Below are 20,190 nucleotides of genomic sequence, written 5' to 3'. Positions count from 1 at the left end.
CGCTGCCCCAAACGGTCCGCCCACTGCCTCCCCCTCAGCTGTAGGGCGGCTGAGTGGGAGGAGGCAGGCAGACTCCTCAGAGGCCCCGCGGAGTGTCCTGCCCCGGTTCGCCCCTCCCCTAGGCACAGGGCACATGCGCCGCCCCAAGCGCCCGATCGGCTTGCTCTGCCGCTGCACCAACCCACTGCCACTTTCCCTTGGTAACCCCCTAGAGCTCCCCCTTCCCAACTCATGCAACCAATAAACTCCCCTTTCACCTTCCCAGCCTAACCATATCCAAGCTGCTAGCTACATGCCAGGCAGAATCTTGCAGCCTGCCAGTCCCAATTGTTGTCACACTGCTGCTCGCAGGGCTAGCGCCGTATGTTGGCAGCCAGGCAAACTGCAAAGTGGGGACAGCCTTACAGAAACAGATATAGGAATAAAGCTATATATCACAAATACATCACAGTCCAGCCATCATTCTAAGGAGACCAACTCTGGCACCCCCCAAAACCTTAAATCACTCAGAAATTGGGATGATGATGATGATGATGATGATTTTAAAGGCAACACGCCCCCCTAAAAATTCCTTTAAGAATTCACCCACCCCCTGAGGATTAATCTGATCTTTTGGGGAAGGATTTTTTGCCCCACCCCAAAACTTACAAAAATTACTGTGCCAAACATTTATTTATTTATTACATTTGTATACCGCCTTTCATCTGAAGATCATAGGGCCGTTCGCAACATAACAATACAAAATGAAAACTCAAAATACATAATAAAGCAAAAGAAATCGATAGCCTTCCTTCCCACAGATACATTTAAAAGGCCTTAGAGTGTTAGTCGGTCAAACACTTCAGCTTAAAAGTACTACCAATGTCAGATTCTTCTTCTTCTTATTTATATTTATTAGTCACCTCACAAAATAATTTCTCTAGCTCAATACACATCAAATGCAAAACAAGGATAAAATGCAAAACAAAATAATATTGTCAATTACACGCGAAATATAAAACCAGCAGAAAATAAAATAAAACAAAGACTAGCCATAGCAACAAAACATTTAATGCAGAAAAACAGAGATTGCCAACGAACAACTTATGTAACATACTCTGAGCAGCATAACAGGCGATGGTGTTGTTGTTAATCCTTTCCCTGTGTATTTTTCTCACTGAAAATCCCCCTCCAAAGTTGTCATTTGTCCCCAAAGGGAAGCTGCAATGTATCCTCATGGCAACTTTTCTTTCTGGGCAAATAACAGCTTTGAGATGGTTTCAGACAGAGGGGCCTGGAGGGTCTGAGATCTCCCACCCACCGCATGGCTTGAATGAGGCTTGAAGAAGAGTTTGGATTTGATATCCCACTTTATCACTAGCCAAAGGAGTCTCAAAGCAGCTCACATTCTCCTTTCCCTTCCTCCCCCACAACAAACACTCTGTGAGGTGAGTGGGGCTGAGAGACTTCAGAGAAGCGTGACTAGCCCAAGGTCACCCAGCAGCTGCATGTGGAGGAGCGGAGACACGAACCCGGTTCACCAGATTACGAGTCTACCGCTCTTAACCACTACACCACTACTGGCTCTCTATGAAGAATTCATAGATTCTTTTTCTATATAAGGAAAAGATTTGTGATGTGGCTATTAGTCACCAATAGGACATTGTACTGTGCATATAGAGGCAGGATACGTCTGAGTATTGAATGAGGAGAGGACCATCTTGATAACTGGATTGAGGATTAAATCTGTAGATTTAGATCTAAACTTCCTATCCCACATGTGTGGAAGAAATACAAAAACAATACTGTATGGCTGTGAAGCCTTTTTAGCAGAGTAAAACACTTTTTAGTTTGGCAGCTTATTAAAGCTTAGTAATTATGCAGCTATACCTTTTTATCCCCTTTTGTTTGTGGTCTGTTGACCAGCTCCTTTTCACCCCTGTCGCAGAGAATGAGCCGCACGTTTTTAGTAAGCTCAATGGAAAAAGGGGTTTACTTACATTTCAGTGCAAGCAGCAAATAGAGGAAAGTAGCGTGCAGAAAAATACTTCTAAGTCACAGTGAAATAAAAGTTGGGAGTCTTTGCTAACGTGGCTGAAGGCCGGGGTTTTAGTCATGCACGTCTGGTCAGCTTGGAAACATCGTGAAAAGAGAGTCTTCTTACAGGAATAAGGAACTATAAAGGATTGCCTCCTTTGTTACAGAGTTCCTGCCCAGAGGAGGCAAAGGAAGTGACCACACACAGAGGGTCCTCTCTAGGACGTTCAAGAACTCTCCATGTACTAGCTCTGTGTTTGTCTAGCAAAACATGTGTTTGTAATTTGGCTGCAAACCCCACAGGCCAGCAGGGGAGGGTTGTCATGCTCATGTCGCTTATTCATTTGGCTTACGACTATTACAAAAAGGAAGAAGTCTCCAAAGAACTTATAAGAGCCAAAACATACAAAACGATACATTTCAATAATAAAACCACTCCAATAACCCACAGACGTTTGGTGGGGCAGGTATTTGAAACAAAACGCTAGGCCTAAAGGTCAGGTCCAACAGGACTCTTATCGTCTTGACGTGAGAGATGGGGAGAGGAATTTACCAGGGCAGGAACTTGAATAAGACCCCAAGGCAGAATTGAATCCATGACAGTTCTGTAACATGAGAGATTATCCAGCATTACAAGCACTTATGAACGGAAGCAAAACAAAAACTCAGTGACTATTTACGAACGAAAGAGTGCTTGTGAGCCCCGCTTCACTTCAGAGACACCACAGCCAGTGTCCTCAATTCCATGATGAGTCAGAGTGCTTGAGGTTCTCACTAAAAAGAAAGCGAAAAGCATCGTGTGCCACAAAGGGCATCATTGAGGTGCATCTAACAGGCACAGCAAAACAAAGAATGCTGATGGGCACCCAGACAAACGAGACGGCACAGGCTTCCTATTTCCCCCCCTTCCATCTATTTTCTCTGTATCCACCTGGCTTACCGTGTTAACACATAGAGCTGTAGCAGAGAGTGGATGTTGAAAAGCTTATTCCAAACTTGGAAACCTTTCAACCCCCCTCCCAAAAGCTCTCGACTCAAGAGCACTGAAGATTATACCGTATGTGATTCCTCTCTGAACCATTTCTTAAACAGTGCCAGCCTTGCCAGTAAGAGACCTCAAGAATAGTGCCTTGCCGGTTTCTAAGCAAAATGCTGTTTTTCTGCATCATCTCCTGTTTCCACTTTTTGGAAGGGGAATTTTCTCCTTCACTAGATCCCTATTTGCGTGCTCACATGTGATTACAATCACATGGGGTGGGTGGGTGAGGCTGGCTGACAGCCATGTGTCGGAAGGGTGATCTGAAGAGGGGGGACCTGCTCCAGGCAAACCATGGTTTAAAAACCATTTCCTGCCCCCAGTTCACTACCACTTGTGCCATCCAAAGTGTGCACCCCCCTCATTAGGTGGTGCAGTGGTCCCAATTGTCAGAGGTCTGTGAATTTAGTAACCACAACAAATAACAGTTAGCACAAAGTTTGCTTTGCAGACAAGATTCAAGCAGGGTTTCCCACCCTGGTTTGTTGGCCCTGAATAAACCGTGGTATGTGGGCAGGCGAAACAAACCATAATTTCACCTAATGTCTGAAAACAGAGTCAGGGTTTGCAAGCCTACAATGGTGTCTATTTTCTTCGTGTCGCTAATGAGGACCTCCCTTTTGGAGAAGAGAACTCAGATGTTTCTTGCTTACAGTTTCCTTTGGGGTGTATAAAGACTGTGACCACGGAAAAAGTACCTGGCGGGGTTTTTGTATAGCGGGGTTGAAGGCCGGTCATTTTATATAACACCTGGGATGATATTGCAAGTACTTTGGTTAAGAGTCTGAGAGGTTGTGGAAGGGCTTGGCGCCTTCTTTTGAGTTGCACTAGACTTCTTTCCTTCCAGCCAATACGTTACCATGTCACCTTTCCCCTAGAAAGAAATGTGATACCACAACTTATCAACAGTGTCCACAATACTTTACACCTGAGAGCAAATAGCAGCACTAAAATAGAGGCGTGGCTAGCCCCCCCTCCCCGTTGCTTTATTCCAGTTGCACTAGAGCAGGGACAGCCAACAGGTCAATCACGATCTACTGGTAGATCCCCGGGAGGTTTTGGTTGATCACGATCGATCGCTGGGCCCCTTTCCTAACCGCCCCCTTGCCCCGCCCTCCGTTGTTGCACCATCTGCAGAACAGAAGACGGAGTTTACTCAGTGAGGCTGTTTGTCTCCCCAGTGATTTGCTGGTGAGTGGCTGTTCCTCTTTCTCCCCCAAAACCCTTAAAATGGGGGGGGGGGCTTTCCTCCGCCTTAAAAAAAGCTCAGCAACTATGCCCTGAACCCCCCCAAAAACAGAGCTTTCTTTCCCCAAAAAAGGTTAACAAAAAAGGTTAACAACTTTCGCTCCATTTTTAATGAGCAGGTGTTGCAGTTCAAGATCTGTTCTCAAAGCCAGCCGAAATGCCATCCTTTTCAATGGATTCCACTGTGTTTTGCTCAGTTTGGAATGGAAACCACCACCCCCCTTTTAAATTTTGTGCGCTGGAAGCAAGTGTTTCTGTTTTGAGGGTACCGTTTTGAGGTTTCTAATTTGGGTGAATACATGCAGTGGTGTAGCATGGGTGGGGGGAAGCACGGGGCAGTTGCCCCGGGAGAAAAATTTCAGCACCCGGTGCTGCCCCAATACAGCTGTGCACTTCCTTCACTGGGTTCCATTGGAAATGGCTTCTCCATGTGAACCAGGAAGTGACCTCTTCAGACAACGGAACGACTCTTCTTCTTCTTTTTTTTAAATCTCTGCTGCTGCAGTGTCCTGGGTGATGCAGATGCTGTTATGCAGTTGAATGCTCATGCGCATCCCTCTATCCATTTCCCTCTCCCCCCCGGACCACAGATGCTGGCAACCCATGCTACACCACTGAATACATGTTAGACCTTGTCCTTCTGTCTAATAATGGTCTGGTTCACACAAAGCACTAAACTAAAGTATGGCAAAGCATGAACTAGGGATGTAAGAATGCATCTTTTTCCCTTTGCACCTCGTATTCATCTCATACAGAAATGTTTCTGTTCCACTGTTCTTCTGCCAAAGGCAACTTCATTCTTCTTGCTGTCTGCTGTTACGAAATCATATAACCCAAGCTCATGGCTTGTCTCACCCAAGCAAACCACCAGCCAAAACTCGACATTGATTGCAGCTCGTGGTTTGTTTGGAATGGCATAATGCTAATCCAAACCATGGCTTAGTTCCCATTACAGTTTTCCCACAGTGTGCCAGCACAAACCATAGTTCAGTCTAGTGTTACATGCAAACCAGGCCTATGAGTGGCAGCTTTCGTTTACTAAATGGACTGTTACCTTATACTTTCTGCAGTACCTCAGAAACACGGTACCTCAGAAATGTAGGTGTATATTTACAGTTAATCGAACTGCAAAAAGGCCAGTGGTTAATTGGCTAAAAATGCAAAGCTGGAGGTGGCCCTAACAGAAACACATTTGCACTTTCCATCTGTACTGGAATAAGCATAGATGTTCTGTTTACCCACTGGTGAGGTGAAACTCTGCTCAAACCCACTTTCCTCTTTGCATCTTCTGGGACGTCAAGGCTTCAGGATAAAAATAGGTCCCGGAGAACTTAGGCAGAAATTAAGCCCTAGGCTGGTAACTTTCAATATCACGGCTGTTCCCAGGGTTTCTTGGGAGAGGCATTAAGACATGAGTCACTTTACACAGTGCAAATGTGCCCTAAGGAGCAGCCCAGAAATGAATGGCGCTCAAGATTCAAGGCCAGCCAATTCAAAAGGGTTAAAGCAAAAGCTTTCCAAAGGACTGCCGCTCACTTCCCCTTCGGGAAAGCCTGAACACAAACGTTTCCTATTTACCTTGACTTGCAAATTCCCCCGGCACACCAATATGTACTCTCCAATCTGTTCCAGCAGCTGGTATGTATTTGAACTGCACTGTATTTTGAGAGCTAGAAGGAAAAGAGACATGCAGCTACACCACTGTTATCAGCCCTGCTTCCCTTTTCAAAGAAAAACTCGCCGTGGAAACTGAGCAATGGCCCCTTAGACATAGATATCTCTCCCCCAATCTCGTTTCTGCCATTTGCTGCTGCAGTCCTGACAGTGGACTCACAGGGGAACCCTGAGGTCTATGGCTTCCACCTGAGGCATTTTGGAATGTGTCCACGACTGTGTCAACTAAGAATTAATGATAGTATTTCCCATCTCCTTGTAGCTGTTGACAAGTTCAGACTCTCAAAGTGTCCCTACTTTTCAAAGTACAGTCCGTTGACAAGTACAGTGGTACCTCGGGTTACATACGCTTCAGGTTACAGACGCTTCAGGTTACATACTCCGCTAACCCAGAAATAATGCTTCAGGTTAAGAACTTTGCTTCAGCATAAGAACAGAAATTGGGTGGCAGTGGGAGGCCCCATTAGCTAAAGTGGTGCTTCAGGTTAAGAACAGTTTCAGGTTAAGAATGGACCTCCGGAACGAATTAAGTACGTAACCAGAGGTACCACTGTACAGAAGTTGTCCATATTTCTGATATGATCCTGGAATGTTCTGCTTTTTCTTAGGACGTCCCTATTTTCATCAGAGAAATGTTGGAGGGTATGGAATAGGATGCCCTCATGGCTTTTCCCCCCCAGCCAGAACTTACTGGAATTCAAAAAAAAAAAAAGGGAAAATTCAGATCGCCCGCCCCCAGCTGTCTTTCTCTCTGTGGGGCTTTTTTGGAGCCTCCGAGACATATTGCCCTGAAACAACAAGTATGGGTTGTATCAAAATGTGGAAATAAAATAAAATGCCTCTTGATATCCTTAAAAAAAAAAAAAAAGGAATTCAGTTCCGGCACCTCTCAGGTGGGCACCATTGCCATTTTTAAGAGAACAAGGGAGGTGCCAGAGGTGAGTTCTGGCACCTCTTTTTCTAGGAAAAAAATAGCACTGGGCTTCCCTCTTTTCATTGGAGAAATGTTGGAAAAGTCGAGCTTTCCACCCCGCAAAGACAATTCCATGCAGTCTTGCTCAGGAGAGCGACAAAGATGGTCAGTGCTAGAAAGAACTAGGCGGAAAGATTGGATGAACTCGGTATGTTTAGGCTGGAGAACAGAAGGGCGAGGGGCTACCACAGAGAAGAGGGCAAAGACTTGGGTTGAGTACACACCAAGCATGTAAACTCCGCCCCAAGGAATCTTGAGAAGTGTTTAAAAAAAAAGAGGGAGAGGGAGAGGAGTGGCAGAAAGAGGGGAAACTAATCCACCTGCTTTGGTCTTATCCATCCACCCCCAATCAACACGAAAACATAAGGATCTCTGCAGTTGCCCACCTGAAATGTCATCAGCTCATCTTTCATTAATTCTCACAGAGATTTGCCGGATGGTGATGTTTTAGTTACCTTCACTGGTGGACTCCATCCTGGAGGCTGTGTTGACGGTGTCCCCAAATAAGCAGTACCGGGGCATTTTTGTTCCCACAACTCCTGCCACAACTGGCCCTAGAGAAAGGGAAAACAACAACAACAACAACTCAAAACCAATCCAAGGATCCTTTCTGACTTGAGTTTATTTGCAGTTCACCCCAGTATCAGAGATAACAGTCAGGGCACCGGGCTTACCGTTTCTGTGTAGGTTCACTCTATTAAAATATAAAAGCAGTACAACATTTGCAAAAAAAGAACAAGGAACAGCACAGGGAGGAAAGCAGCAGGGATGTGCATTTGGTACGGAGGAAAGTCTTCCGTGTGAAGAAAGGCAATGTTGGTCACATCAACAGCATATATCTGAAGCACGCTTATGTCACCCAGGGAGAAGCTGAGGAGCTGCAGTTTGTTAAGGGTGCTGGGATTTACAGGACGTGCAGGGTCAGCAGCCTAACAAACTACAGAACCCAGGTTTTTTGGGGGGAAACTAGTCTGTCTCCACCACAACCTGGCCATCTCCAACAAGGGTCATGAGTGGACACAGCCCTAAGAGGGCAAGCTTCACACCTTCCCTGGTCGTGAATGAGGGCAACCTACTTTCGTTCTCCCTTATACCCACACCCCACTTTTGCAGAGTCAACATTTCCCCATGGCACGGTGCACCCTCGTACCTGAGTGGATCCCTGCTCGAATCTTTAGCTGGGTATTGGGCTTGTGCGGGATCCTAAACGTTTTGCACACCGAGACCAGGTCCAGAGCCATACTCGCAATTTCGCTGGCGTGGCGAATGCCATTCTCCCTGGGCACTCCTGACACCACCATGTCTAGGAAAAATAAATAAGTGGGAATATTCACCGAGGTCGGCATAGGCTCAATATCGCTATTACCATCGCTCATGTCGGAACTTTGGAAGAAGGTAACAAGAAATGGCAACAGCTCATCTGAATATGGTTGAACTGGAATTGCTGGGCCATATGTACATGCCATGCTAAGCCAAGCCATAAAAGGTAAAGGGACCCCTGACCATTAGGTCCAGTCACGGACGACTCTGGGGTTGCAGCGCTCATCTCGCTTTATTGGCCGAGGGAGCTGGCATACAACTTCCGGGTCATGCGGCCAGCATGACTAAGCCGCTTCTGGCGAACCAGAGCAGCACACGGAAATACTGTTTACCTTCCCGCCGAAGCGGTACCTATTTATCTACTTGCACTTTGACGTGCTTTTGAACTGCTAGGTTGGCAGGAGCAGGGACTGAGCAACTGAAGCTCACTCCATTGCAGGGATTCGAACTGCTGACCTTCTGATCGGCAAGCCCTAGGCTCTGTGGTTTAACCCACAGCGCCACCCACGTCCCTTAAGCCATGGCTTAATGCAAATATGCAAACATGCCAAGCCCCAAGGAGGTGATCACAGCTATTTTGCTCTTCCCTAGGTTGTTTAGATATGAGCCATTGACCACTCATATATGAGAGTCTTTGCCTGGCTGGATTCTATATTATTTTGTGTTCTGTGTACAAATTCCCAAGTTACACCTATTCCTATCTTCTGCATCGCTTCACCTTTTGGCTTCAATTTGTAAAAGAAAAATCCACTTCTCTCTACACCAAGCTGCCTAGGTTTCTAATTTGTGCGCCTGATGAGGTAGGCTCTCACCCACAAAAGCTTCTGCCACAGATTCTGAAACATAAAGGTTAGAAGAAGAAGAGTTTGGATTTGATATCCTGCTTTATCACTACCCGAAGGCGTCTCAAAGCGGCTAACATTCTCCTTTCCCTTCCTCCCCCACAACAAACACTCAGTGAGGTGAGTGGGGCTGAGAGACTTCAGAGAAGTGTGACTAGCCCAAGGTCACCCAGCAGCTGCATGTGGAGGAGAGGAGACGTGAACCCGATTCCCCAGATTACGAGTCTATCACTCTTAACCACTACACCACACTGGAAGTGCTGTTGCTAGGAAGGGAGGAGGGAGGAGCTCAGTTGGAACAATGCCATTATGGGAGGCTGACTGGATTTCTTTGTCTCTCACCGTGAGGTTTGAATAAACTCATTATTAAGGGCTCTTTGTTTTTTCATGCTTTGAGCTGCCAACTGGGGAGGGGTAGAATTCCCTGAGCCTGACAACAAGTAAGTTAGCCAACAATGGTTATCCAAAGTAGCTGTCTTAATACAAAGAAATTTCAGAAATAGACTGGAAAGAGAAGTGGCTGAATTGCAACTAATCACCAAACTTAAAACCATGGAGAAACCTGGTCTGAACAAAGACATTGGATTCTTATCTCATTATACATAACAAAGCTATCTTTAGCCATCTCACCCCTTGCCTTCCCTGCAAGACTAATTGCAGTCGTTAACAGTCATCAACAGGTTTTCCACACCTATCAGCTGATCACCCATTCCCACCATCCTTCTGAGTAATACCCCTCCCCACTCCCTCACTATATTTAAGGATCTGGTGACTTCTGTTTCAGTGTATCTGAAGAAGTGTGTGTGCACACGAAAGCTCACACCAAGAACAAACTCAGTTGGTCTCTAAGGTGCTACTGGAAAGAATTTTCTGTTTTGTTTCGACAATGGTTATCCATTGCTTGTGATTTTATTATCCTAGTGTGTGAAATGTAGCCACTCGAGTTCAACGCCTGTATTTATTTACTTGGATATCTGCTTTTGTTTTGTTCTTTCGCCTTTCAATCCGTAAAAAAGAAACCTGGAAGGACTAGCAATGTTGTTTTTAAGCACTCACAGGCATCTCCGATAGTTTCCACCTTGTAGACGTCGTAATTGTCTATGATTTCATCAAAGGTCGTGTAGAGTTTGTTTAGGAAGTCAACCACTTGGTAAGGCGTGCTGGTGCTGGAGAGCTGAGTGAAGCCAACAATGTCACTGGCAAGGAAGAACAAGCCTTAATTGTGAGTCGGAGGATTTTGGAAAACATTTTGATGCTGACACATTTTGATGGCACATTACATTTTGAATTCTGCGTATTTGAGCAGCACTCTCCTCCTCCACCTCCTCCACTCTGCCAATTCCCTACAATAATTATTTTTGCAGTTTTCAATTGCGCCATGTCAATTTAGCAGGTTGGGGGAGTGGAAGATAGCATTCCTCTATAAAGTGCTGGTGAAAAGAATATTTGAATTATGTTCCCCCAGGCTCTTGCAGCTGAAAGGGCTTCATATGGGCCTCCCCTGCCAAGAAGACCTTCCCATTAATTTTAATGGTAGAAGCAGAAATCATTTACTGGACTCTGAACTGGGGGTGGGGGAAGATCCATGCAAAGATCTTGATATTTCTTTATAGTATATTCATCGGGACAAAAGAGCTGCCTCATACCCTCACAAAAACTGCTCTGATACCAATCAAACTTCATTTACAAGAGGAGTACATAATCTCTTATCTATACGTTGGATTTACATCTGTTGGGCAAATAAATCTCTCTGTTGTCCATCCTGTCGTGTATAAATCTTGTCCATCTGCAGACAAGCAGATGCAAGCATAAGTCAGTAGACATTAATCTGCAGAATTTTAATGGGCTTTCTTGCTGAATGCTGAAACGTGAAGCCTTTCAGAACAAATCCTAAATGATGATGACTCTCTCAAAGCAGAAAGAAAAAAAGACGATCAAAAATTATTTCATAAAAAGCAGTGTACAGGTTATTAGTTCGCTAGCATAATTAGAGCAGCTTTCCCTGCATGGCTAACATGGCACTAAACACTTGATACGGTAACAATAGCTTTATCAACACACGTGTAATGGGAAGGGAAGTTTTGCTGTCAAAGGGGAGAAAGTTCCTTGTTGCAGCCACTTCTCCTAGATTAAAAAAACACAATGCAGTGTTGACATTGCTTGGACAAAGAAGAAGAAGAAGAAGAGTTTGGATTTGTTATCCCGCTTTATCACTACCCAAAGGAGTCTCAAAGCAGCTAACATTCTCCTTTCCCTTCCTCCCCCACAACAAATATTCAGTGAGGTGAGTGGGGCTGAGAGACTTCAAAGAAGTGTGACTAGCCCAAGGTCACCCAGCAGCTGCATGTGGTGGAGCGGAGACGCGAACCCGGTTCTCCAGATTACGAGTCTACCGCTCTTGACATGAATCTTTAGGTCTAGTTAATTTAATTCCTAAATGCATCTACAATTAAAAAAAAAAAATTCCCCAGAGGCCTACATGGAACACATATGTGAACGAATCAATCATCATCATGAATATGGTCATGTAGATAAATCACCATCCTATCAGATATGTGCTAAACGTTAGAGATGGAGGAGGAGGTGTGTTGCTCTTCACAAGCACCCATGGCAGTCACACCAAAATGCACATGTCTTTTGCAGAACAGCTGCAGGCTGTGCTCCCCGAGAGCTTCACCTTTCCGCAACACTCGTCTTCGATATATCTGCAGAGACAGTTGTGGAAGGACATGAAGAATAAAAACGTATATTGCCATGGTATCGACCTCACCTCGACGTCTCTGAAGAAGCTATTCACACAAAGGCTAAGTAGTGGTTTGCTGCTGGGTTTGGTCCTACTTACCTGAAAAATACTGTGGAGTTTATGTAACTTTGGGCCTGTGATGCCTTTCCTTGTCTTAAATCATCAGCTACCTGTTTTGGCAACATGCCTGTTTTGTATAACAAACAAAAGCCATTATTACTAACTCAAAGTGCTCACTAAAACCCAACCTGTATTAATAAATACGAAGTGATTTCACAGTGGAAACCTATACCTGGAAAATACATGCATTTAACTACAAGATAAAATGCATCCACTGACCAGAAAGCAGCAGATATATATTGACATCAGGCTGTTTGAGCTGGTCTTCTCAATTTAGTTTGATTCCACTGGTATGAACTCTCCCAAAGTAGGCAGATACCTACCCAAACTCTCAGTTGATCCAGGGCACAGAAGTGTAAAGTCCCTATTCAGACATTCACATCTTTCCTTTCCCCACCCCACCCCAGTCCTTTTCCATCTTTGAGAATTTGTTTGGATCTTACTTATGTATTTTATTTAGATTTTTATTTTTAACAGTGCAGTCCCTCAGGTCCTCTCTTTCCTTATCTTTTCCTTCATACTATCCACTCTCATTCTCATCTGTTGGGATTCTTTTCTCAAAATCCGCTGCTTTTAAAACTGTGGTCGAATGGTTAACCTGAGGTCCCTGGGACCACTCTGAAAATAATTAGGGTGGGGTGAAATGCTCTATTGCTTTGAGCGGTGGTTGCCAACCCCCCCCCCCATGGACCACTTGAAAAATGTTAATAGACTTGGCAGATCACTTAATTGTTATTTTTCGGTCTGCTGTAGCATTTGTTGTCCCTGCCCTTGGTGTGGTACAATTTTCTGTTATACTTCTATTGCTGCTTTAATTCCTTACATTGTATTTTGTTGCATTGAAATTTGAATTCCATACAGAATATATAAGAGATACAAGCAGCAGTAAAAGACTATTAAAAACCCACGTGTAATTTTAATGTGAACGTTTCACGGACCACCTGAGTGAAGCTTGCGGATCACTGGTGCTCCCCACTCCTCAGTTTGGGATCTACTGCCCTAGAGGTTTCCTTGATGTGCTCATCACACGCTGTAGAGGCAACCCAATTTTCGTTTTGACACTTGCACATTGCCTCTTACGTGGTGCGAGCAGCTGAAGAGGAATTGTAAGAGAACCATGACATCTTTCCTTGTATGTACCACACATGGCTTTGGGAAATGCGGCCACCAGCAGTTCAATTTGAGTTTGGAAGCCTTTTTAGGCACCATCCCACAACTGCAGTTATATGAGAGGGATGGGGAACCTGTGGACTCCACTTCCCATCAGCCCCAGCCAACATGGTCAACGGCCAAGGATGATGGAGTCCAGCAGCATCTGGAGGTCCACAGGTTCCCCATTTCTGCTATTGGGTGAGGAAATATGGAAATGATCCCCAATGAACAAGCACATTTCAAGAAGGGTCCACAATACCACAAAGTTTAAGAGCTACTTAATGCATACTGAATGTCATGACCTGCAACCTGGGGACTGTGCACTGTCAGATGGAGGAACAAGAGGAAAACCCGGCTCCATCTCCATCCTTGGGAGAAGAACTGCCAAGAACCCAGCACCACACAAGCCAAAGACTGGGAAAGTAGGGAGAAGACCCTTTTAACAGTCAGCCAGCATCTCTGTGGAGGTGAGATTTGCTATTCTATAGGACCAATAAACATACAGGTATATAAGCCCACACATAGTGCCTGGAGAGAGACAGCAGGCAGGTGCCAACTAGCAGAAGCTCTGGGGTGGCTTCCCCCTGCCACTAGTCACCAACCACTTGCTCCTCCCAGAAGGTATCCCCCAAGATTGGCTCTGAGGAGGAGAGGGAGGATTGTTTTCTCCGGCAAGCTGAAATGCTTGTGGCAATGTTGAATTCCTCATTATAGCTTGCATAGCTTCCTAAGCCGGACTGTTGGAACTCTCCAAGGTCCTGAAGGTGCTTTGAGTGCCTTTCACCTCTGCCCTGGATTTTTGCCTTGAATTCCTTACTCGGACTATTGACAGGACCATGATGGGAGCACTCACAGAACTGAAGTCCCCCTTTAGCAAAGCCATATATCGGAATAAGCTGCATTCCCATTGGTGCGAATCACTTACTGTACAACAAACGGTCCGTCTTCTGCTTTTCATGCGTCAAGTCCTGAGTCCTTTCTGCTACTAACACCTCCAGGTGTTTGCTGTATTTCTCCATCTAGGCAGGCAGAACAAAAATGTATTCAACACAAGCAACCCTTAGGACGTTCTGTGTCAGATAATAGGAAATTTTAAAATAAAGAGGTACATCAGTACCTCGGGTTACGAACTTAATTCTTAATCCAAAACTGTTCTTAACCTGAGGCGCACTTTTGCTAATGGGGCCTCCTGCTGCCAGCGTGCTATTTCCGTTCTCATCCTGGGGCAAAGTTCTCAACCCGAGGTACTACTTCTGGGTTAGCGGAGTTTGTAACCCGAGGTACCACTGTATAATCCTCCTTTGCTTATCTGATCAGATTCCCCTCCCCCCGATATCTGTACCATTTCACAGAGGTTGGTAACCAGTCCTCACTCTTTCTTTGAGAAATGCATGTCCCTAAGCATGTTTGCTGAATGAAGGTCCATTTCCTGAAGAGGACCAGCGAACAGGAGAGAGGAATGCTGAAGCTCTCCCACGCTTGGCAGTTATCTCCCACAAATGCAACCTCCACCACTTTGCCAGAGGTAGATTTGCTTCCAGTTCACAGGCAAGCTGGGATGGAGTGGGGGAACTATTAAAATATCCTACAATAAATAATAATAATAATTTATTATTTGTATTACTTGGACGTGGGTGGCGCTGTGGGTTAAACCACAGAGCCTAGGGCTTGCCGATCAGAAGGTTAGCGATTCAAATTCCTGTGATGGGGTGAGCTCCCGTTGTTCGGTCCCAGCTCCTGTCAACCTAGCAGTTTGAAAGCACGTCAAAGTGCAAGTAGATAAATAGGTTCTGCTCCGGCAGGAAGGTAAACGGTGTTTCCGTGCGCTGCTCTGGTTTGCCAGAAGCGGCTTAGTCATGCTGGCCACATGACCCGGAAACTGTATGCCGGCTCCCTCGGCCAATAAAGCGAGATGAGCGCCGCAACCCCAGAGTCGTCTGCAACTGGACCTAATGGTTGGCTCCCTTTACCTTTATTATTTGTACTGGCTGGGTTTTCCCAACCACTCTGGGTGGCTCACAATAGAGTATTAAAAACATGATAAGACATCAAACATTAGAAACTTCCCTAAACATATGTAGAGGAGTATCAGCGGGCGGGGAAATGGTTAAGCAACTTCTTTCCTGTCCATTGGATCCCCTCTGCAAGTACCTGCCCTTCACATCCTCATTAGTTTTATTAACATAATGTTTCCGCACAATGTCTGTTGTACAGAGATAACGATGATGAAGTATGCCTTGGTATTGGCAGGTGTGCATCTTTGCTAATTCATAAAAATCATATGCCCTCTTTCCTTACTGCCACCTTACTGTCTTCAAGCAAGTGACACAGAATGTGCATTCCTAAAGAACGTTTTCATGCACATCCAAGAGTTGTCTTCTCCGGTCCAACTAAGAACGATTCTTACCAAAGTCATCATCATGTCAACTGGGCTAACTTTGTTTGGGTTCATCTTCTGCAGCAACTTCCTGACTTGCTCAAAGGTAAGCCTTTGTGCTGGATTGCTTTTCCTACACCTCCTGATCAGCTGCAAGAAGGAAAGAAGATTTAGGACATAATATAGGAGTGGATGCATGGGAAAAGCTGATATGGAAAGCTACTGCTTGCTATACTTTGAAACAAAATTATATGAAAACGATGTAAGGACAATAACAAATTGTCTAAAATGTATAAGAAGGTTCGTAATGATTGCTGGAAGTGTAAACAGGCAGATGAATCTTTCCATATGTGGTGGACTTTTAAGAAAGCAAGGGTATTTTGGGAAATGATATATGATGAAATAAAAAAGATGTTCAAAGTGATTATACCAAAACAAAAACCCTGAAGCTTTTCTCTTAGGGATTGCAGGGACAGAAGTTCCAAAAAAAGATGTTTAAGCTGTTTATGTACGTAACAACTGCGGCTAGGATTCTTTATGCACAAAAATGGAAGGAAGAAGAATGGATAAGTAAGATAATTCACAATGCAGAACTGGCAAAGCTAATGGCTAAAACAAGAGAACCTAATGATGGTTGCTTCATAGAAGAATGGAAGCCCTTTTTGAACTATTTAAAGAACTATTATAGTATGATGAACTCGCAAGCAGGGTTTGAACTACGAGCAACAGAAGGAATGAGAGATTGTAGTGTTGTTGTTATGGTATAAGAGATAGAAAGTAGGGTTCAGCAGAGGGGAAGAAAAAGAAGGGGGTGGGAAGTCGACAAAAGAAAAGTGTATGTTAAACTTCTGAAAATTTGATAAAATATAATTTAGAAAAAGAAAAAGATACAAGATAGCATGAAACCCCTTCCAGTTCAAATGAGGTTCTGGCCTCCAGCAGTCAGCATCTCTTAACCAGTTGCCAGAATAGGCTCAACACTTTATCAAAATGTATTATTACTGTTAATTAATTTATATACCACTTATATGCCCAAGTGGCTCCCAAGTGGTCTTGCAGCTATAAAACCAGTACATAAAATGCACAGCAACAGGTCCATGGGGGCATTAAAACAGCCTTAATTCAAATACAGTGGTACCTCGGGTTAAGAACTTAATTCGTTCCGGAGGTCCGTTCTTAACCTGAAACTGTTCTTAACCTGAAGCACCACTTTAGCTAATGGGACCTCCTGCTGCCACTGCGCTGCCGGAGCACGATTTCTGTTCTTATCCTGAAGCAAAGTTCTTAACCTGAAGCGTTATTTCTGGGTTAGCGGAGCATGTAACCTGAAGCGTATGTAACCCAAGGTACCACTGTATACAGTAAAACAAACCATTCAGAAGTGCAACAATGAAAATGACAGAATCAGAAGTTAAGTTCAGGGGAACGCTTGTCTTCAAAAGGCCAACACTGATGGTGCCGCTCTTATTTTAGCAGGGAGGGCATCCCACAACCCTGGCACCACCAGAGGGAAAAGCCCACCTCTCTGTGGCCACAAGCCAATAATAATCAAACTTTGGAAAAACGTGAATTCAATTAGCTAGTTGTTGTGCCCTGTATAGGAGAAAATGTTGTTGTTCAGTCGTGTCTGACTCTTCGTGACCCCATGGACCAGAGCACGCCAGGCACGCCTATCCTTCACTGCCTCTCACAGTTTGACCAAACTCATGCTAGTAGCTTCGAGAACACTGTCCAACCATCTCATCCTCTGTCGTCCCCTTCTCCTTGTGCCCTCCATCTTTCCCAACATCAGGGTCTTTTCTAGGAAGTCTTCTCTTCTCATGAGGTGGCCAAAGTACTGGAGCCTCAACTTCAGGATATGTCTTTCTAGTGAGCACTCGGGGCTGATTTCTTTAAGAATGGATAGGTTTGATCTTCTTGCAGTCCATGGGACTCTCAAGAGTCTCCTCCAGCACCATAATTCAAAAGCATCAATTCTTCAGCGACCAGCCTTCTTTATGGTCCAGCTCTCACTTCCGTACATTACTACTGGAGAAAATATACAGATGCAATGTAGCTAGGTCTTTCAAAGTAGTTTACTCTGGAGCAGGATTTCCCAAACTTGGGTCTCCAGCTGTTTTTCGACTGCAACTCTCAGCATCCCTAGCTAGCAGGGCCAGTGGCCAGGGATGATGGGAATTGTAGTCTTAAAACAGCTTTAAAAAAGTCTTTAAAAGTTGTAGACCCTGCTCTAAAAGAAACAAGGAAGAGGGGGAAGTGGTCTTGGCTTCCCCGAATCTATTTTGTTTTTCCAGGCAGACAAACTAAAATGACAAGGTGATGCTTGAATTTTAAACTAGACAGACTTTCCCCCCTCCAGACACATATTTTGGCTCATTGACAGCCACCTTTCAAATGCAGAAGCTAGAGCATCACAGCTATTAAATATGATCATGGATCTGACAGTTTATAACCACAGGAAGTCATAAAATTCCAGTAGCTGCATATTAAAAGCATCATTTACTGCATTCTGTTTTTGTGAGACAAGCTGACATTTCAGTTTGTCAGAATAATACTATTTTTAAAGGGTATTAAAGCCACACATTGTTCTGCAGAGTCTTGGAGGAGGAATTGGAAACTCCCTTCTTCTTCTTCTTCTTCTTCTTCTTCTTCTTCTTCTTCTTCTTCTTCTTCTTCTTCTTCTTCTTCTTCTTCTTCTTCTTCTCCTTCTCCTTCTCCTTCTCCTTCTCCTTCTCCCATGTTTTGTTTTTAAGTGAAAAAGAAACCTCCGCTTTCTTTCAAGGGCAACATGCATCATGGATCGTATCTGCTGCGGTTGCCAAACATTTCACAGACCCCTTGTGCTTTCCCCAGCAGCCTGATCCACGGATGCTAGCAGATGATAGTGCTCATCTCATCATCACAGAACACTTCACCTGCTGGTTTCTGCAGATCAAGCTGCTATTAAATGGATGAGCAGCAGACCAAGGCAGTCCTCCCCCTGCCCCCTACCCAGCTGGCAACTTCAGTCCACTTCTGCAACAATAATTCTACCATAAAGAAGACAGGGGTATGTTAGCATTTGGTTTACCTCCACATATTCTGCAGGGCAGGGACAGGCGTGCTCAGATTTTTCTGATATTAATTCTGTCAAAGCGGGGCACAAAGAATATCCCTCCGATTGTGTATCATCTTTCTGGAAAACACACACAGTGTCTTATTTATTTATTTAGTAGATTGTAATCACGGAACAGAAATCAGTAAGAGTTACATACTCTATAGACACCCTCTTTCAAATCACATGCTTTGGGGCAGCCCAGTCACGATTGCCTTACCTAGCTGGTAAGGTCCACAGGTCAACAGAGAAGCACTGATCTGTGAATACTCTAAGATGACCCAAGCATGGTTGTGCGACTCAAGCATTCTGGCCATCTCAGCATAACAAAACCAAGATAACACTCTAATTCTCAAGTATTTAAAAGCAGATCTTTAATTACCCGAAGAACCAGTCAAGTTAATTTGGAAATTATGCAAGATTTTGCACAAAATATATGAAAATCTAATATTGGGAGGGGGAAACCTGAGGGCTCAGTAATAATTAACTGCTTATCTCTGCCCGTTTTCCCCAAAAGCAGTCTCCCACTGGGGAGACCCCCAGTGCCTCTGAGTGTCTCCCATTAGGCACGTCTCTGGCTGGCATGTCCCGTCACTCCAGAGTGCCTCTCTGCAACACTTCTCGTATGAAAAGTGCACACAAGTCTTCTGGCATCACGCAGCAAGAAGAAGGAAACATCTGTAGATCTAAACTACGTTTTATTCACAATATATGCAGAGAATCTGTCATCATGTCTGGCAGAATAAGCAATGCAGACAGCAAAAGTGAAAGTACAGTACAGTAACACTCTCAGACGGAAGAGATAAGACAGTCTTCCATTCCCACACTTCTCAGACACTCATGTGATTTATACTAATCAGACTAGCCAAGACATCGGCTACATAAAATCCCAACAATCCCAACTCCCCCCCCAAACACACAGGGGCGGAGGAAGGGGGCAGAGGGGGTGCAGACCACCCCATGTGTCACCACTGAGGGGGTGACAAAATGCCGGGCGGCACTCACCGCGGGGCCAGCAGCGCGCCCAAGCCACACATCTCTCTTCCTCTTCCCGCTCAATGACAGTTTGGGCTCTGCGCAGCCCAAACGGTCCACCCGCTGCCTGCCCCCCAGCTGTAGGGCGGCTGAGTGGGAGGAGGCAGGCAGACTCTGGAGGCCCCATGGTGTGGCCCACCCTTATGGGTGGATCACCCCGCCCTCGACCCACCCCTATGGGCGACGAGGACCCCAGGTGCCCGAGTGGCTTCCTCTAGTGCAAACACACTAGATTTGTTTATTGATTTCTAAGGTTTCTAAGGTTACAACAATAAAGTATACAATTATAAAAACAAACAAAACAACTACAATTTTAAAACACACAAAATAATTCCCAAATGGAACAGAACAGTCAAGTACCAGTCATCATAGATCTTACCAGGGTGGGGTCAATTCTTGTTGCTATTTCGATTAAAATGATGGCATAGCTGCAAAATTGGAGATATGTCATTGCCGGTGGCAAAACATTGGAAACGGAATGATTAGTTTTTGTTTTAAATGCAGGAGCCAATTGTCAAGAGAAAGCACTCAACAAAGCGGCATACGAAGACGGAATTAAG

General features: G+C 44.8%; 1 protein-coding gene across 1 annotated transcript in view; it reads right to left on the bottom strand.

Annotated features, from left to right (window-relative positions):
* Positions 1–3,791: 3,791 nt before the first annotated feature.
* LOC117061098 (atrial natriuretic peptide receptor 1-like) overlaps positions 3,792–20,190 on the bottom strand; it is a 32,561-nt gene continuing 16,162 nt past the window's right edge. Inside the window, exons 9-17 of the mRNA XM_033173784.1 lie at positions 20,010–20,058; positions 15,532–15,651; positions 14,050–14,143; positions 11,952–12,039; positions 10,166–10,305; positions 8,098–8,250; positions 7,403–7,501; positions 5,879–5,970; positions 3,792–3,926 (exon numbers count right to left, since the gene is read on the bottom strand). Of these exons, the coding sequence (XP_033029675.1) occupies positions 3,792–3,926; positions 5,879–5,970; positions 7,403–7,501; positions 8,098–8,250; positions 10,166–10,305; positions 11,952–12,039; positions 14,050–14,143; positions 15,532–15,651; positions 20,010–20,058 (970 nt within the window). The remainder of the gene's footprint in view (positions 3,927–5,878; positions 5,971–7,402; positions 7,502–8,097; positions 8,251–10,165; positions 10,306–11,951; positions 12,040–14,049; positions 14,144–15,531; positions 15,652–20,009; positions 20,059–20,190) is intronic.

The sequence above is a fragment of the Lacerta agilis genome, chromosome 16 (assembly GCF_009819535.1).
Source record: "Lacerta agilis isolate rLacAgi1 chromosome 16, rLacAgi1.pri, whole genome shotgun sequence".
Lineage (NCBI taxonomy): Eukaryota > Metazoa > Chordata > Lepidosauria > Squamata > Lacertidae > Lacerta > Lacerta agilis.
The sequence above is the reverse complement of the archived record's forward strand: the minus strand, read 5'-3'. Positions and strand labels throughout refer to the sequence as shown.